The 19,267-nt window shown below is 41.2% G+C and overlaps 1 protein-coding gene across 2 annotated transcripts in view; it reads right to left on the reverse strand.

Moving 5' to 3' along the window:
* The window catches only part of kmt2d (lysine (K)-specific methyltransferase 2D), a 174,330-nt gene that overhangs the window by 80,084 nt on the left and 74,979 nt on the right, over positions 1 to 19,267 (reverse strand). For both annotated transcript variants that reach the window (XM_039746644.1, XM_039746645.1), the window contains exon 19: positions 12,274 to 12,321. In XM_039746644.1, the coding sequence (XP_039602578.1) occupies positions 12,274 to 12,321 (48 nt within the window). The remainder of the gene's footprint in view (positions 1 to 12,273; positions 12,322 to 19,267) is intronic.

Consider the following 19,267-nt stretch of genomic DNA (forward strand, 5'->3'; position numbering starts at 1 on the left):
GATGCTGCAGATGTTCTATCAGACGGTTGTGGCGAGCGCCCTCTTCTATGCGGTGGTGTGCTGGGGAGGCAGCATAAAGAAGAAGGACAAACTGGTGAGGAAGGCAGGCTCTATTGTAGGCACGGAGCTGGACAGTTTGACATCCGTGGCAGAGCGACGGGCGCTGAGCAGACTCCTGTCAATCATGGAGAATCCACTGCATCCACTGAACAGGATCATCTCCAGACAGAGGAGCAGCTTCAGCGACAGACTGCTGTCACCGTCCTGCTCCACTGACGGACTGAGGAGACCCCACACTATGCGACTCTTCAATTCCACCTTAAACGTTAACATTATACAAAGTTATTGTCTGTTATACCTGCCTTGCACTCTCCACCCTGTATTTTTTAACTTGCACTGCATTTCTATCACTCTTTAATATTGTTTTTATGGATATACTACTGCTGGAGTATGTGAATTTCCCCCTTGGAGATTAATAATCTATTTGGGAATGCTCATTCAGAAGTATCATCCTGTGTGAGAGGGTCCCAGTTTAATAAAGAAGGCCCTGCTTTCCAATGCTAAAGGAAGCAGAGGCATCACCATAGCTTCCTGTTTTGATGATATGAAAAAGTAGGTGTCTGTCATCTGAGAACTAACAGCTGTCCAAACCATAGCCAGAGACTGACTGATGTTGTAACATCATAATTATATGCTTAAATTAATAAAATTATAAAATACTTGTTTCATTTAACCTTCAAAGTTTGCTTGAAACTCTTAATTGCAAAATAATTGCATTGACTACCTCCTTCACACTAGTGGTCAAAAGTTCAACACTTCAGGTTTTTATAGAAACACATGCAGTTTAATGTCTTAATGTTTCATGAAACAAAGAATAGCAAATAAAGAGAAAATAATCAAGAAATCATTAAGTTCAATTTTAGATTCATCAGAGAAGCCTGCACCTTTTGTTGATCTAACCGCCAAACTGTGGTAACCCTTTTGATTCAGGATGCCAGTCACTCTGAGCAAGTCAACAACTGAGGAACCGTCCTGTCGTCAACTCAACAGCATACAAAACATCCTGTTTGAGGAACCAAAGCTTTCAAATTTGGATTCATTGGTTTAGAAGACTTTCTTTCAGTCTACAGTAGTCCACAGCTGGTATTTCAAGGCCTTCATTTGTCCATTAAGGAATGGCATTCTTACTGCAACTGACCCTGTCAAACCTGTAGCACAAAGTCTAAAAACCGACCCTTGCTTTTGTCAACCTGCACTGCTCTTGAAGCTGTTGTACTGTGAAGTGCCTTTGATTACGTAAGCTGGTGACCCCCAGAAACCTGTCCTCTAACTGGCTTGTGACTTTAGCTCTGCCAGATCTCTTCCCATCAGAGTTTCTTCCAGTTGCCTTTTGATTGGGTTGGACGCCACTGACACTATTTTTTTGCAATTTCTCTAAATGAAAGGCCTACACCTCGAAGTCTCATTTCATTTGTTAGATGCCCTTTTCTTGACATTATCACTGGAATTTACAACTTTCTACAATGTAATATTGTCCAAGTAGTTCTACAGAAGGTGTAGTAACACAGTCTGTTTCTGCGTTAAGACAGACAGAGGGGGCGTTCAGTGATCAACAAAAGTTGGAACACCTGTGCATATTGTTTGCTTCAACTTGCAAGACTTCATTTACTTTAATTGCTGCCGAACATCTGTAGGTTGAAGGCCCATTTGTAATATTCTGAAATTTCAGTTTTTTCAGTTTTTGCAAACTTTAAATTTAAACCTCTGGCAGTTTTCTGCTTACCTTTATCAAAACTGTAGGTCATTTGTTGCATTTCAATTTAATAAATTTTAAGAAAAACTCAGGTGTTCTAAAACACGTGACCAGAAGTGTACAGATACATCCCAATGGCTAATCACATTTCACAGTTTCCAGTTACAAGGAGTGCATAGGCTAGTGCTCTCAAACTACGTTGAGTGGGCAGCCTGATGGGCTACTTGGATTGGTTGAGACCACCATCTTAAAATATCAAGCCCATACATGCACTGCTATTCCTGGAATGTGCCATTTTAATTATATTCATTGGTTCTGCTGCTGCGTCAGAAGTTTGCTGCCGTGTACTTTTTTAAATTGCCTATGAAAAATCAAAACTGCTTTGTTACCGTGATTGGTACCTCTCAGTTCTTCAAATACCCGTATATCAATCCAATACTGAGAAGGGAAATGTTGAAGATGACCACACACAAAGTGGTGCAACTTGCACCTGCACTTCATTGTTGTTTTTATTGTAGTTTGCATTTGTCTTTGCTTAAAGTTCTAAGCTTTTCACTGTTTTTGCTTCCTTTACTAAATTACCTTGAAGGTGTAAAGACTTAACAATAACCAGTAGACTGAACATGATCATTTTAATAAGAATATATTAGCAATTGTTTACGTATATAGTTGCAACAAACTATCTAGTTAAAAATCAATACATTTGTCTGCCAGAAACTGTGGGCTTTTAATTAAGAAATACAGTATGTGGCAGCAAAAACCCCACAGCCATTACAGCCCTTCATGAATGGCAAATAGGAGCCGAGGAAAATGTTATTTGCCACTGGTACTTTTGGCATTTGCCTCCATAAAATTACATTGAACATTATTTAATTTAAATAGATTTATATTGGGCAGCATGGTGGCACAGTGGTAGCGCTGCTGCCTCACAGTTAGGAGACCTGGGCTCGCTTCCCAGGTCCTCCTGCGTGGAGTTTGCATGGGATTCCTCCCACAGTCCAAAGACTGTCCTTAATGTGTGTGTATGGTGTGTGTGCCCTGCCCGGGGTTTCTTTCCTGCCTTACACCCTATATTGGCTGGGAGTGGCTCCAGCATACCCCGTGACCCTGTAGTCAGGATATAGCAGGTTGGATAACGGATTACATTTTTATATGTATATATTTTTTCTCCCATGTGTGACAGCTATCCCAGGAATTTGCTTTTACATTCTCTGCACTGAGCACAAATATGGGGAGGTTTGTTTAGCCAGGTGAAGAATCCTGATTCAGCAATTTTCCAGCTTGAGAACAAGCACAGGATTTTTTTTTTGTTGGATTACTGTATGGCTGAACGAAGAAAGAAATGGATTTAGGTGCACATTTCAATGAAACTCTTCATGCTGCTTTAGGGACAAATAAAAAGGAGAGTATGAAACATCTTTGCATATCGTATGGCTTTTGTACCCTTGTTGCTACGTATTGGACTCTACTGCTTCCAGCTTCCAAGTAATTGTGTATTGTGTGTCTTGAATGTGTCATCATGATGATCCAAAATAACTGCGGGAAAAATAAATAAATAAAATAACACGGACGTATACAGTGGATTCAGGAAGGCTACGGATGCCTTCACTTTCTGTACACTTTATTGTGTTGTAGATTGGATCTAAAATGGACAAATTTGCCATTTTGCCTCCTCAATCTACACTCAATAACCTATGATGACAAAGTGAAAACAGAATTTCAAAAACATTTGTAAACGGATTGAAAATCAAAAACTGAAATATCTCATTTCCAGAAGTATTCAGACCCTTTGCTGTGGCCCTCCAAATTGTGCTCACTTGTCTCCTGTTTGCTTTAATTCTTTTTGAGATGTTTCTAGAACTTGACTGGAGTCCAGCTGGAGCAAACTGAATTGATTGAACTTCGTTTAGGAAGGCCCACGTGTACCTGTGTACAGAAGGTTCAACTATTCAGACTGTATGTCAGGACAAACACCAAGCCATGAAAGTCCAAGGAACTCTCTGTAGCCCTTCATGATCAAATTGTGCTCAGGCACAGATCAGAGCAAGGGGATTAAACCATCTGTAAAGCTTGGATTGCTCCCAGGAGCACCATGGACTTAACAGGTTGTGAAACAGAAGTTTAAGGACACCAGGACTCCTTCTAGAGTTGGCTGTCTGGGCAAATGGAGTAACTGGGCAAAAAAGGCCTTGGTCAGGGAAGTAACTAAAAACCAAATGTTTAGTCTAACAGAGCTTCCAAAGTCCAATGTTGAAATGGTAGAACCTGTTGGAGTGCGGATGAGATGGTTTTCCTTCCATCAATCAGAAGGAAGACTCTCTTGAGTAACAGGCATATGACAGCCTACCTGGAGTTTGACATATGATGTTTCCATCCTTCCCTCAGAGTCCTTTAAAATATATCCTCTGGTTTAATTAAACACTGATTGAACTCTATGGGCAGAATTCCAAGCACTATGTGTGGCCATGACCAGGCGCATGAGCGGCCTAATATCATCCCTACAGTGAAGCATGGTGGTGGAGAGGCACCATGTTATGGGGATCATTCTCAGTAGCAGGTACAGGAATACTGGTCAGAACGGAGGGAAAAATACTGAGAGGTTCTTGAAGAAAACCAGCTCCAGAGTGCATGCCACCTCAGACTGGGGTGACGGTTCACCTTTCAGCAAGACGATGACCTGAAGTATACACCCAAGACAATGCTGGAGTGGCCCGAGTGGTCTAGCTAAAGCCCGGACTGCGCACAGACCTAAAGATGGCAGTTTACAGACCCTTCCCAGCCAGTCTAATGGAGCTTGAGAGGATCTGTCAAGAAGGGGGGGATTTATACTACTCTAATCCAGGTGTGTAAAGCTTAGATAGATAGATATACTTTATTAATCCCAAGGGGAAATTCACAACAGGACCAACAAGATTCAAAGCTGAAATTGCTACCAAAGGGGCCTCTACAAAGTACTGAGTTAAGGGTCTGAATACTACTTACATGAGAAAGATTTCAGTTTAAGATTAGTAGTAAATTTGTAAACATTTCTCCCCTTTTTCATTACGTGTTATTGAGTGTAGACTGATGGATAAAATTGGCAAATGTATTCATTTAAAATTAAATCAACATCATAAAAAAGTGGGCAGAAAGTGAAGGCATGTGAACACTTTTGAATCCACGATATAATATACACAATGAAATCTGTACTTGATAACTGCTTATTGCTCATATGAGGATTATAGATAAGAAATGTAAATATTAATATGTCAATAGGGCAGTTAAGCCTGGAAATTACCAGGTGCTTTTTAAAAGGGATAGAGAATAGTTTTTTTTTTCTTTTTAATTATTAAACAGTTAAAATATTCGTAATGAAGATCAGATCAAATAATTTAAAGTATGTCCACAATACTGAATTGACGGAATGAACTTTTTTTTAAAACCGTATATATAAAGAAGCTACAGGACAGTTTGTTCTTCAAAGACTGAAAGCAATTATATTAAAAACTGAAGATTTAAAATCTATACACTTCATTAAAGAAATCATTAAAGAAAATACATTCTTTCATTAATATTTCCTTTAAACCACTCAAATCTTCAGCATCTCCACAGCAGAGGTCTGCAAAGTCTGCCCTGTATAAAGTCAGTTGGGTATTTTTGAAGTCAAAGTTATTTCTTCACAAATATAGTATACTAGCAGAATACCCGCGCTTCACAGTGGAGAAGTAAAAAGAAAAGGAAATATTTTAATAATAACGTAACATGATTGACAACGTAATTGTTTTGTCATTGTTATGAGTGTTACTGGCATATATATATATATATATATATACACTCACCTAAAGGATTATTAGGACCACCATACTAATACGGTGTTTGACCCCCTTTCGCCTTCAGAACTGCCTTCATTCTACGTGGCATTGATTCAAAGAGGTGCTGAAAGCATTCTTTAGAAATGTTGGCCCATATTGATAGGATAGCATCTTGCAGTTGATGGAGATTTGTGGGATGCACATCCAGGGCACGAAGCTCCCATTCCACCACATCCCAAAGATGCTCTATTGGGTTGAGATCTGGTGACTGTGGGGCCATTTTAGTACAGTGAACTCATTGTCATGTTCAAGAAACCAATTTGAAATGATTCAAGCTTTGTGACATGGGGCATTATCCTGCTGGAAGTAGCCATCAGAGGATGGGTACATGGTGGTCATGAAGGGATGGACATGGTCAGAAACAATGCTCAAGTAGCCCGTGGCATTTAAACGATGCCCAATTGGCACTAAGGGGCCTAAAGTGTGCCAAGAAAACATCCCCCACACCATTACACCACCACCACCAGCCTGCACAGTGGTAACAAGGCATGATGGATCCATGTTCTCATTCTGTTTACGCCAAATTCTGACTCGACCATTTGAATGTCTCAACAGAAATCGAGACTCATCAGACCAGGCAACATTTTTCCAGTCTTCAACTGTCCAATTTTGGTGAGCTTGTGCAAATTGTAGCCTCTTTTTCCTATTTGTAGTGGAGATGAGTGGTACCCGGTGGGGTCTTCTGCTGTTGTAGCCCATCCGCCTCAAGGTTGTGTGTGTTGTGGCTTCACAAATGCTTTGCTGCATACCTCGGTTGTAACGAGTGGTTATTTCAGTCAAAGTTGCTCTTCTATCAGCTTGAATCAGTTGGCGCATTCTCCTCTGACCTCTAGCATCAACAAGGCATTTTCGCCCACAGGACTGCCGCATACTGGATGTTTTTCCCTTTTCACACCATTCTTTGTAAACCCTAGAAATGGCTGTGCGTGAAAATCTCAGTAACTGAGCAGATTGTGAAATACTCAGACCGGCCCGTCTGGCACCAACAACCATGCCACGCTCCAAATTGCTTAAATCACCTTTCTTTCCCATTCTGACATTCAGTTTGGAGTTCAGGAGATTGTCTTGACCAGGACCACACCCCTAAATGCATTGAAGCAACTGCCATGTGATTGGTTGATTAGATAATGGCATTAATGAGAAATTGAACAGGTGTTCCTAATAATCCTTTAGGTGAGTGTATACATATAGAAGAATACCCGCGCTTCGTAGCGGAGAAGTAGTGTGTAAAAGAAGTTAAGAAAAGGAAAAATTTTAAAAATAACGTAACATGAGTGTTAATGTAATTATTTTGTCATTGATATGAGTGTTGTTGTCCTATCTATCTCTCTATATTATATCTATCTATCTCTCTATATATACACACACACACACATACATACACACACACGTGTACATATATACACACATATACTATGGGGTGCCAAACAGGCAAATACATTGATTTTCTGAATATATAAAGGCGGCGTCAGAATATATAAAGTCAAAACTTGAATACATAAAGTTAGTGTCGGTATATATAAAGTCAAAACTTTTTTCTGAATATATAAAGTCAAAACGTGAATATATAAAGTCATCGCTGGAATATATAAATTCAGCGCTGGAATATATAAAGTCATTCCTGAATATATAAAGTCAAAACTTGAATGTATAAAGTCAGCGTCGGTATATATAAAGTTAAACTTGTTTCTGAATATATAAAGTCTAGTTGGATTTAGTCATCATTGCATAACTTTTTCTTTACCATAGAAATTTAAAGACTAAATTCAACTTCCATTCCTACCAAAGATATTTCTGGCGACTAAATAGAACCTACTTATATCCAAATTCGAGCTATTGAGCCGTCGCCTGCCTGCCTGAATAAGTCACCATCGCTTCGCTCTTACTTTTTTACCGTTCATGTAATCCTGGCTAGTGGCGGAAAATTTATAAAATGGAAGGAGGATTACACTGAGTATGGCTTTACCAAAACAATTATTGATGGTGAATCGATTATTCATAAAGATTCAATTGGTGATCTGTTTTTCTTTGTTAACCTTTTTCATACTTCTTCTCAAACCAATTGGGTGCGAGGGTAAAATGAATCGGGAAACGCTGATCAATGTAATCGGTGTACCAGGAAATCATGCACTGACAGAAGTTCCCCTTTGCTTGGAATTGAAAGTGTAATTAAATGCATTATTTTATAACGTGTTATGGAGCACATGCATCGAAGCTTCTCAGCTGTGCTTGTGCTAAGAAAAGGAAACATTTTAAAAATAACGTAACACGATTGTCAATGTAACCTTTTGTAAGTAGTGCCTGGAGGATTCAGTGTGGAGAAACTCTAGAGACAGCGTGTGTATTAACTTGTGGATTTTTCTGAGTATTTGGTGGCAGCGTCACAAAGTCGCTTCCGTAGCACTGCGTTAGCTGCGGAGTTCAGCTCAGAGCGAAATGAGGTGAATGGGAGGGGAGATGATGACGTGACTCCCCCACCCGCCTTAACTGTCAATCCCCCACAAACACAGTCTCTCGGAATTTGCATACGCACAGCCCTTTACCTGCAATTTTAGCTTAGTTACAAAGTGATCAAAACTCTCATTTATATCCTGCGTCCTCTCATTAAACTTGTATCCCGCATTACCCGTGGGCATGTGAAACGCCAGCGGCAGCGTGTCTATAAACTTAATTTAAACTTTAGATTTACACCGTACTTTGTTTTTCGAAGTAGCAGCACTCATGAATATGGTTGTATGTGTCACTCGCTCACTTCTTATTGTTTCGCTGCCTTCTCAATTATATAATGCATCTTTTCTTTAACGCATTTTGGAGCTCTTCCTGGTTTTCTACGTAGTGCGTTGACAGTCAGTTCACGTGATTACGTGGGAGGCGTGATGATGTTGCACGAAACTCCGCCCCCCCACAGCTTTCGAGCTCAACTCCATTACAGTATATGGAGAAATATACCTTCCAGTTATGACCATTGCGCGTAGAATTTCGAAATGAAACCTGCCCAACTTTTGTAAGGAAGCTGTAAGGAAGCTGTAAGGAATGAGCCTGCCAAATTTCAGCCTTCTACCTACACGGGAAGTTGGAGAATTAGTGATGAGTCAGTCAGTCAGTGAGGGCTTTGCCTTTTATTAGTATAGATATGCATTTGCCACATGGAATTGTGTTCTAAAGATCAGAGTTTTCTAAAAATTGAAAGGAAAAAATACATAATCAGAGCTATGAATCCTATGGGGAGTGAGGTGCTGACTTAAAATAAAAGCATAAAATAAACTCTGAATATGTCCTTTTTGGGTTTTTGATAAAAGATACCCTGTCTACTGTGTTTCCAAAGCCTGCTTGTGACAACAAAAGGCATCTGGAAATAATTTTATCTCATATGGCTGATATTTGTGTCGAGGTTAGGGTTTTTTATTTGCTTGTACGAGTTCTCACATAAATACAGAAGCATATCAAAACAAAACCAACCTCGTGGCAAGGATTGTGTGTTTTTAGATGAATCCACTATCCACAGAGAAGCCCTGAGGTAGCACATACAGCTGGTCTTCTTTCAACCTCTTAATATTGGTTTTGCTAAAAATGGCATGTATAGGTGATTTTATAACCCACCTTAATAAAATGGTGAGTGTCTGTCCCTCAATCTGGTTGCTGCTGTATGTCTCTCATTCCAATAGATGGCACATCACCCACACTGCTTTTACAAATCCCTCACCAAACGCCATAAGCATTGCATGGTTCACAGAAAACAATTACATTGAGGTCTACGCTCATTAGAACCCATTTTAGACGGGTAGCACAGCTAATGTGTACATAATCACAAGACACAGATTAATACTCTATAACTGTCTTGGCTTGAAAAATGGACATATTCAGTATTCATTATTCTTTATGCCCTTTGCCCCATAGAGTTTGATGTAAAATGCCAAGACTGGCTAGGTATTTTATTTAAATACAGTGGAACCTCGGTTTGCTAGCATAATTCGTTGCAGAAACGTGCTCGCAGTCCAAAGCACTCGTATATCAAAGTGAATTTCCCCATAAAAAATAATGGAAACTCAGATTCGTTCCACAACCCAAAACTATTCATATAAAAATGATTAATATAAAATATAAAGTAAAAATACATATAACAAATTAACCTGCATTTTACCTTTAAAAAGAATCATGGCTGGTGAGCGAGTTTCTAAAGTCATGTGGGTTTCCACCCAGCGGTACGACACGCGTAAGAGTGTCCCAAAGCAATCACAGTCTCCCAGTGCTGTAGCAGTTCGCCGTATAAGCGCATCCAAAAAGATCGCAGACAAGCTATAAGCGCCTGCCGTCGATGGGTGATACAAGGAACATTATAAAGATCCCGCTACAATAAATAACAGCGCTATTGCTGTTTCAAGCTGAATAAAGCTGGTGGTGTTAAAGTACTGAGACTCAGCTTAGTGTTTTGGGGCGCAAGATGGGGAATCGCACTTCACAGCACGCACACACACACAGAGTCACAATGCTGTAGTAAACGGTATACGTTCGTACGGATGTTGACTATATGAGTGAGGCACACAGACTCAGACGGAGAATAGTAGACGATTGCGCGCAAGCGAGAGAACCACCATCAGCTCAGTTGTGATCACATGACGCTCAGCAGACAAAGTGTATCCATACTACTCGTATTGCAAGACATCGCTCGTTTATCAAGTCAAAATTTATTAAAAAATTTACCTCGTCTTGCTAAACACTCGTAAACCGAGGTTACACTGTATACAGAAAATGTTTTGTTTTAGAAGAATTTTGCACGGCAAATGCATATATATTGGGTTTGTGAAGAAAAACTGACTTGAAAAATACCAAACATATCCTTTAAAAAGTTGCGTTTAATGTTTAACTGCTTTTTATTAGCATTTAGATGTAAATCACAAAGGAAAAGAAATCAGCACTTCCAATTTAACTTGTTTCCATTTTGATCAATGTGCATTCATCTAGTTTAATAAAGTATTTGCAAGGAAAGTTAAGAGAAAAACAGCTAGGGACTGGGAATTATTGATCCAAGTTAGGCTACAAATCACGTGGAAGAGATCTCCCAATATTCCAAGAATGAACTGATATGGCAGTACGAAAACACTGACAAGTCATGAAATATAAGATCTGTTACTGGCAAGGACTGGTTTTAGACTAAGCAATCAGGTCAGGGGCCTCATGCATAACGCCGTGCGTACTAAAACATGGCGTACGCAAGGGATTGAGCGGACATGAAAATGTGTGGCTTTACGCAAAATCTAGTTTTTATACATCGCAATGCGAGCATGGAAATAGGCGAACACAGCTTTTTTTGTGCATACGCACCTTTTATCCATGAGGCCCAAGGTCAGGGAGCATGCACTGGTATAGTGTGTTACCACGCCCACCACACGACAAAACAGCTCACGACCCTGGTTGGCAAACCCCCAAGCAGACATGTGGTCCAGCCCCACCCTCCGGAAATGACCCTAATATCTGCTGCAGCCAGGAGATACGTGGGCATCCCCTTGGCCTGGTCCAGCCACTCAGGTCCTTGGCAATGAGGATCCTGCAAGCCTTATGAACCTCAGGGAATCGTGCCACTTGGCTATAGTGCCATAACTGACGCTCCCTCACAATGCAAGTAAAGTGCCTTATTTGAGACTCCATGAGCAAACACTCATTCAACACAAATTCAAACCAGTGGTACACCCAAGGAGTCTCTGAAGAGACACAGTACCAATGAAGTCCAGTATTCGTCTCAGGTCACTGAATAGCAAACCCATGTCTCTCAACCGTTGGCCGGAAAGAAGAGCACAGGAAATATCTGCACAGAAAAAAAGAGCACAGTCATATAAGCGCATGGGAAATAACCGCACACGGGGGAAAAAGCGCACATGGAAAAATGCACAAATGGCAAAGGCGTATATGCAAAGAAGAAAAAAATGTAGTATTATACATCACAATAAACGAAATTGTATAATTGTTCACTAAACATATTTATAAGCGTGTATGTTTTAATTTGTTAGAGTTTTCATTGCACTCATCCGAGCACATGGATGCTTTTCGACGGATTGCGGAGGGATTTAGCACACCATAAACTCACTTTAGTGAACGCCCAAGCTAACAGACTGGAGCCTACCAAAAGGAAATACAGACAACTTTACGCGCTTGTTGCCAGCTCTGTAGAAAAATATAACGAAACTGAGGACAAATGGTCTTACTTGAGGAGAAAAGCTCATTTACAATAATACTGTTAATTAGGGTGTGTTAATCGTTTCTATTTTATTATAATAGAAAACGTCAAGCAGTATAGGTGGTGTATATTTTCTATCTGTAATAGTTACATGTCGCTGCCAGGTGCTTTTTTCCACATGCGCACTTTATCATATGTGTATTCTTCCACGTGCATTTTTTCCCCCCCGTGTGTGGTTATTTCCCGTGCGCTTATATGACTGTACGCTTCCTTCCGAGATTCCTCTCAACCATATAACAATACAGGAAGCACCAGGACTCTAAAGACTTGGACCTTGGTCCATTTGAAGAGGTATTGGGAGCGCCACACACCCCTTTGCAGTGACCTCATGAACACATTTATACTGTACGTGAGCTGACAGCAACTTTGTGACAAAACCTTAGAAGACCAATAATGGTGTGGAAGATCAGCGATAATGTGAAAAAAAAATGGCTAACCTGGCTCTTTCACTTTCACAGGGATCACCACGGGAATCTCCGGCACAACTGCAAAAAAGAAAATTTCAGTGAGAATGTCTGCATGTTTAACTCCATCAGCCTGCCTGCCAGCCACTCTGCCCGTCAACTGTCACTTTACCAACAAGACAGTCTACTGTGACCATTTCATATAATAAACTGGACAGAGGGCTTGCATGGGCTAATTAAAAAGCAAAACAAAACATTTTTAAATTAAATGTTATTTAAAATAAACTAAAAAAATACAAAATTTATAGTCAGTATAAAGTAGAAAATGGAAGTAAATGAATATTGTGCCAAGACTGCAGTATCCCAGGACTATTACCTAGGGTTGTGGCTATGAAACTTCAAGCTTTGACCCACAGTCAGCAATGTCAAGTGTCAAAGGAAGAGTTACTGATGGAGGTTCTACAGTCTAGACAAGCACGTCCTTTCTTAGCTGAATGTGTAGAGTTTCTTGCACTCCATCTCAGGGCTGAATTTCACTTGAGGCAAACTTTCAGGGTTCAAGCTCCCCAGTGGGCAAGTTTACATAGATGTCAACAATGGTTAGCTCTTATCCATTTAAAATAAGAGCGCAAGTAGTCCGACTAGCTAGTTTGTTAAAATCATATCATTAACATCAAGTTGTCAAGGCTTCTGCTTTAACTCAATGACTCTCCAGTTTGTTTCAGATGCCCACAACTCTCCAAATAAAGAAATACTTGCTTCCTTCTTTTTTTAAAATGCACATTTCTTTAATATCCACCGGTGCCCAAGTACAACACATAATACACTAAATAATGGATTAGACATAATTCTGAACAGAACCAAAGTGATTGCTGATTAAATGTAACGTATCAATCCAAAGCTAGCAAGACGCTATATGCAAAGACGTGCATAGTACATACAATACTTGAAATGAGAAATTAGCCAGTAAAATATGGGACAAATAAAGATTTTTGAGGAATAAGTCAGAATGCCTAAACTGGGGTTGATATACAGGACTGTTCCATTACAAGTCTGGTTATGCAGTGTTATATACTAACAAAATAGAAATAAATATCGTACTTGAGTATTTTTTAAGAATATTTCTACTTTACTCAAGTATAAAAATTTTCTGTCAATTTCACTTTTAATTCACTACATTTCCCAAATACAAGTGGCTACGTTTGCCCTGATATTTTTCTAGGTACATTAGCTACAACAAAATTGAACTAGAAAACAAATAGATTATGGAAAAGTACACCATTATTATTCAGGCAATTATCTAAATTACAGGTTTTTCACCCCACTTTAAGAAAATCTGCATAAGTGAAGAATTAACTGTCTGTCTGACACTGGTGCTGAAACTTGATCATCTACACAGGGCCTGAAAGTGGTCACACATGCATCAGTGGAAACGTGAAGAGGGAGAGTCCTCCACGCTAGACATTCATTTGCAGCTTGCACTTACATACGAACAGCAGCAATGGGGAATAAGAAAAACAAAAAATCTTTTGTTTAGACTGATGAAGTGGGATTGTTAGAGTGTAACGCACGAGTATAAGGAGAGAAAATGTAATGAACAGGATCCAACCAGGAACACAGACCATCACTGCACAGCTTTAATGGCATTCGCCATAGAATACACAATTGGCAACCTGCTCTCTTCACAGATGAGAGCAGGTTCACACTGATCATACATCACAGACGTAAGCCTGGAGATATTGTGGTGAATGATACGCTGCCTGTAACATCATCCAGTATGAACCGGTTTGGAGGTGTATCCTTGTCCTTATCCTTGTAAGGTCATAGAGCTTCATGTGCTAGGCAACAGCACCCAGACTGCTGTTAGGTACCGGGATGAAATCCCCAGAGCCAATGTCCGACCTTACGCTGGTGCAGTGGGCACTGGGTTCCTCCTGGTGCAGGACAGTGTCCAGAATACATAGGTAGCTCTTGGATGACAAAGGCATTGATGCCATTGACTGGTCCGTACTTTCCCCAGACCCGATTTCAATTGAGAACCTCTGGGACGTTATGTATCAGTGCATCCTACACCACCAAGTAGCACTGCAGACCATCCAGGAGCTCACTGATGCAGATCTGGGAGAAGATCCTCCAGGACACCATCTGCTGTCTCATCACAAGTATGCGTAGATGTGGTCAGGAGTGCCACAGGCATGTGGGGCCCATACACATTACTGAGTCACATTAGGAGTTTATCGTGTCAAAATTCATATGAGCTGGATCAACCCGTGATTTCATTTTCGATGTGATGTTGAATCAGCCTTCAATGGGTTGGTGATTTGGTTTCCATTGACCTTTGTTGCATCATTTTGCTCTCAAGGAATTATACAGCAATACTTAATAAATATTTTCCGCTTGAATATTTCACTTATCGAGATCCAATGTGTGATTTAGGTGTATCCCTTAACTATTTGAAGCAGTGTATTTAATGTAGGCCAAAACATTATTAGGCATTGTTTTAATAACTAACGCTTTGTCAATTTTCATGCAGTTCAGTGTAACCTGAACAAAAATGGGGCAACCTCAGTGGACAAGGAATGTTTTTTTCTTAAATTAATTGTAATTAACATAGATTAGGAAAATCCATTTTGTAAAAAGTTGTTTTTCAAGAATTGATGAGTTCCTTTCTTAAAGCGGGAGAAGCCTGCATGCACTTCCTGCCCAGCAACTTTGAATACAGTTATTAAGATGTCCCCTTGTGTTGATCGTAACGGATTCCAATTACAGTCACTTACTTATACTTTAGCAACTGTGATATGACTCTCATGCAAAAAGAAAAAAGCCTGAATTAGATTTGAAACAACGTTTGATGATAGTATAAAAATATATACACATGTACAAAAATACATTTACTTGTATTTTTGACACTTAGTGGGTACAGAAAAGAATCCCCCCTTCCTTTTTTTTGCTTTACAGCTTTAAATGAAAACACACACAAAAATACTTCTTCCCAGCTTTACTTACTCGATGCAATTTAACATCCAAGTGAATGATACCACAGCTACAGTTCAGAAAAATCATCAAAAAAAAAAAAAAAAAATCAAAAACAAGACATACTGAGATTAATAAAGGATTACGCCCCAATGAGCTACAATGGTGTACCATTTGGTATCGAGGCCAAACAGTTCGATTTTGGTCTCATCTGACCGTAAGACCTTTTTCCACTGGGCATCAGAATCTTCAAGGTGCATTCTAGGAATGCTCAAACGAGCCTTAAATGCGGCCTTTCTTGAGAAGTGCGACCCTCCCGAACAAGCCACAATTGTGGAGTGGTTGTGAAATTGTTGTCACATGCAAACGGCGCCGCATCCGAGTGGCAGCCTTTCCAGCAGCTCCGCATACGACTTTATCTTTTTACCTTTTTATCTCTATTTTCTCTATTTCACTGATCACTTCTACCACTTTCTTTTATGTGGAATTGCTCCCTGGACACTTTTTACACATTTTACTATTTGACATGGATTGTTACACTGCGAGAATCGCCTATTCAAGTCGTCAGCTTAAAGCACTGAGAAGAAATGCTTATGCCGGTGTGGTTCCTTATTTACCTGACGAGGTAAGAAGACGATATCGGGGCAGCCGAGCCGGCGCAAAGATAAAAAATAAGATTAAATCGAGAAAATGGCGTTATAAACCCTTCGGTGCCTTCTGTGATCCTGGGAAATGTAAACTCACTACAAAATAAGATCGACGAACTGGCTGTGCTGGTGAAAAATGTCAGAACCTACAGAGAATGCAGCTTGCTGTGTTTTAGTGAAACATGGCTAACGTCTATCATCCCAGATGCTAACGTGGAGCTACCGGGTTTAGCACAGTTAGAGCGGACAGAGAAGCAAGTACCTGTGGAAAGAAAAAAGGAGGAGGACTCGCTCTCTATGTCAATACAAAGTGGTGCAACTCAGGACATGTAAGCGTTAAAATCTCCACTTGCTGCAGGGACATCGAACTGTTGGCCGTAAGTCTGCGCCCCTATTACTTGCCCAGAGAGTTTGGACACGTGATTGCTGTTATTGTTTACATCCCCTCAAGCTAACGCGAGATGGCGTGTGACATCATCCATTCCGCAGTTGCTAAGTTACAAACGCAGCACCCTGAGGCACTTGTGCTAATCGCTGGAGACTTTAACCATGTAACGCTGGACAAAACATTACCTGCCTTCTCCCAGTATGTGGATTGTAACACTCGGGGAAACAGGACTATTGACCTACTATATGCAAACGTTAAAGACTGCCTGCGCTTGGGAAAGCAGATCATAACCTGGTTCTGCTTCAGCCTCAATACAAACCAAGAGTGAGGGCGCTACCTACAACCACACGCTCATTCAGGAAGTGGTCCCCTGAGGCAGAGCAGGCTCTGAGAGACTGCTTTGGAACTACAGACTGGGATATATTGCTGGATCACATAGTGAGAACATTGAAGAGGCTGTTGAATGCACAACTGATTACATCAACTTCTGTATGGACATTGTAGTTCCAGTAAGAACAGTATGCTGCTATGCTAACAACAAGCCATGGATTACAAGTGACATCAAGGGCCTTTTGAACCAGAAGAAAAGGGCTTTTAAAGGTGGTGATAAGCATGAGCTGAAGTGCGTGCAGAAGGAACTCGAGTCCAGCTCAGGGCGAAAGAGCAGTACAGGAGAAAGCTGGAGCAGAAGTTGCAGAACAACAGCATGAAGGAAGTGTGGGATGGGATGAAGATTATCACTGGCTGCAGCTCAAGCGGGTGCCCCATCGAGACAGGCGTGGAGAGAGCAAACCAAATGAACAACTTCTTTAATAGGTTTGATCACAGTAACCCACTCTCACCTCGAGTACTGCATCCTCCAACCATCCTTCTGCTGATACCAGCATAGGTGAGACATCCCCACCCACAATTACAGCAGCCCAGGTGAGCAGAGAGCTGAAAAGACTTTGTGCCAGCAAAGCAGCGGGTCCAGATGGTGTATCGCCACGATTGCTGAAGGCCTGTGCGTTGGAACTGGGGAGTCCTCTACAGCGCATCTTCAACCTGAGCCTGGAACAGGGAGAGTCCCAGGCTTTGGAAAACATCTTGTATCACTCCTGTCCCAAAGGTATCACGTCCTAGTGAGCTGAATGACTTCCGCCTGTTGCTCTGACGTCACATCTGATGAAGACCATGGAGCGGCTGCTGCTTCACCACCTGAGGCCACAGGTCCGCCACGCCCTCGACCCTCTGCAGTTCGCATACCAGGAGAAGGTGGGAGCGGAGGATGCCATCATCTATATGCTTCATCGATCCCTCTCCCACCTGGACAGAGGCAGTGGTGCTGTAAGAATTATGTTTTGGACTTCTCTAGCGCCTTCAACACCATCCAACCTCTGCTCCTTAGGGATAAGCTGACTGAGATGGGAGTAGATTCACACCTGTGGCATGGATTGTGGACTATCTTACAGACAGACCTCAATATGTGCGTCTTGGGAACTGCAGGTCTGACATTGTGTGCAGCAATACAGGGCGCCGAGGGGACTGTACTTTCTCCGGTCCTGTTCAATCTATATACATCAGACTTCCAATATGACTCGAGTCCTGCCACGTGCAAAAGTTCGCTGATGACACTGCTATTGTGGGCTGCATCAGGAGTGGGCAGGAGGAGGAGTACAGAAAGTTAATCAAAGACTTTGTTAAATGGTGCGACTCAAACCACTTACACCTTAACACCAGCAAGACCAAGGAGCTGGTGGTGGATTTTAGGAGGCCCAGGCCCCTCATGGACCCTGTGATCATCAGAGGTGACTGTGTGCAGAGGGTGCATACCTATAAATATCTGGGAGTGCAGCTGGATGACAAATTGGACTGGACTGCCAATACTGATGCTCTATGTAAGAAAGGTCAGAGCAGACTATACTTTCTGAGAAGGTTGGCATCCTTCAACATCTGCAGTAAGATGCTGCAGATGTTCTACCAGACGGTTGTGGCGAGTGCCCTCTTCTACGCGGTGGTGTGCTGGGGTGGCAGCATAAAGATGAAAGACGCCTCACGCCTGGACAAACTTGTTAAGAAGGCAGGCTCCATTGTAGGATTAAAGTTGGACAGTTTAACATCTGTGGCAGAGCGACGGGCACTAAGCAAACTCCTGTCAATCATGAAGAATCCACTGCATCCACTTAACAGTGTCATCTCCAGACAGAGGAGTAGCTTCAGTGACAGACTTTTGTCACTGTCCTGCTCCACTGACAGACTGAGGAGATCGTTCCTCCCCCACACTATGCGACTCTTCAATTCCACCCGGGGGAGTAAATGCGAACATTAATTTTATTTTAATTCTTTTCATTTTTATTACTATTTAATTTAATATTGTTTCTTTGTATCAGTATACTGCTGCTGGATTATGTGAATTTCCCCTTGGGATTAATAAAGTATCTATCTATCTATCTATCTAACAATGACCACTCTTCGCCATGAAATCCTGTAACTCCTTCAAAGTGGCCATTGGCCTCTTGTTAGCCTCTCTTACCAGTTTCGTTCTTGCTCTTCCATCCAATTTGGAGGGACGGCTGGATCCAGAGATGGTCCTAGTAGGACCAAACACTTGCCACTTCTTTATGATGGACTTTACTCTGCTCCTTGGGATTGATAAAGCCTTTGAGATTTTTTTGTCTCCATCTCCTACCTTGCGTCTGTCAACACTTCTATCCCTGAGATCTTTTCAAAGTGACTTGCCGCCCATAGTCAGTTGTTTGCGGTCAGTTGCTCTACCAAGCAAGGAAACGAATGCTCCAGGAGCAGCTTCACTAGTCACACTCATTACAACTGATCACAGCCAGTAACCATGGTCTGCAATGGAAATGGTGGGCACTTACACCTGACTGAGCTTAGAAGCGGGGTGATCCTTTATTAATCTCAGGATTTCTTGTTTTTGATTTTTATCTTTTATCTTTTATATCTTTCACTTGGATGTTAGAGATTGCATTGAGTAAGTAAAGCTGGAAAAAATATTAGTTTGTGTGTTTTCAAGGCAGTA

The sequence above is a fragment of the Polypterus senegalus genome, chromosome 3, assembly GCF_016835505.1.
Source record: "Polypterus senegalus isolate Bchr_013 chromosome 3, ASM1683550v1, whole genome shotgun sequence".
NCBI lineage: Eukaryota > Metazoa > Chordata > Cladistia > Polypteriformes > Polypteridae > Polypterus > Polypterus senegalus.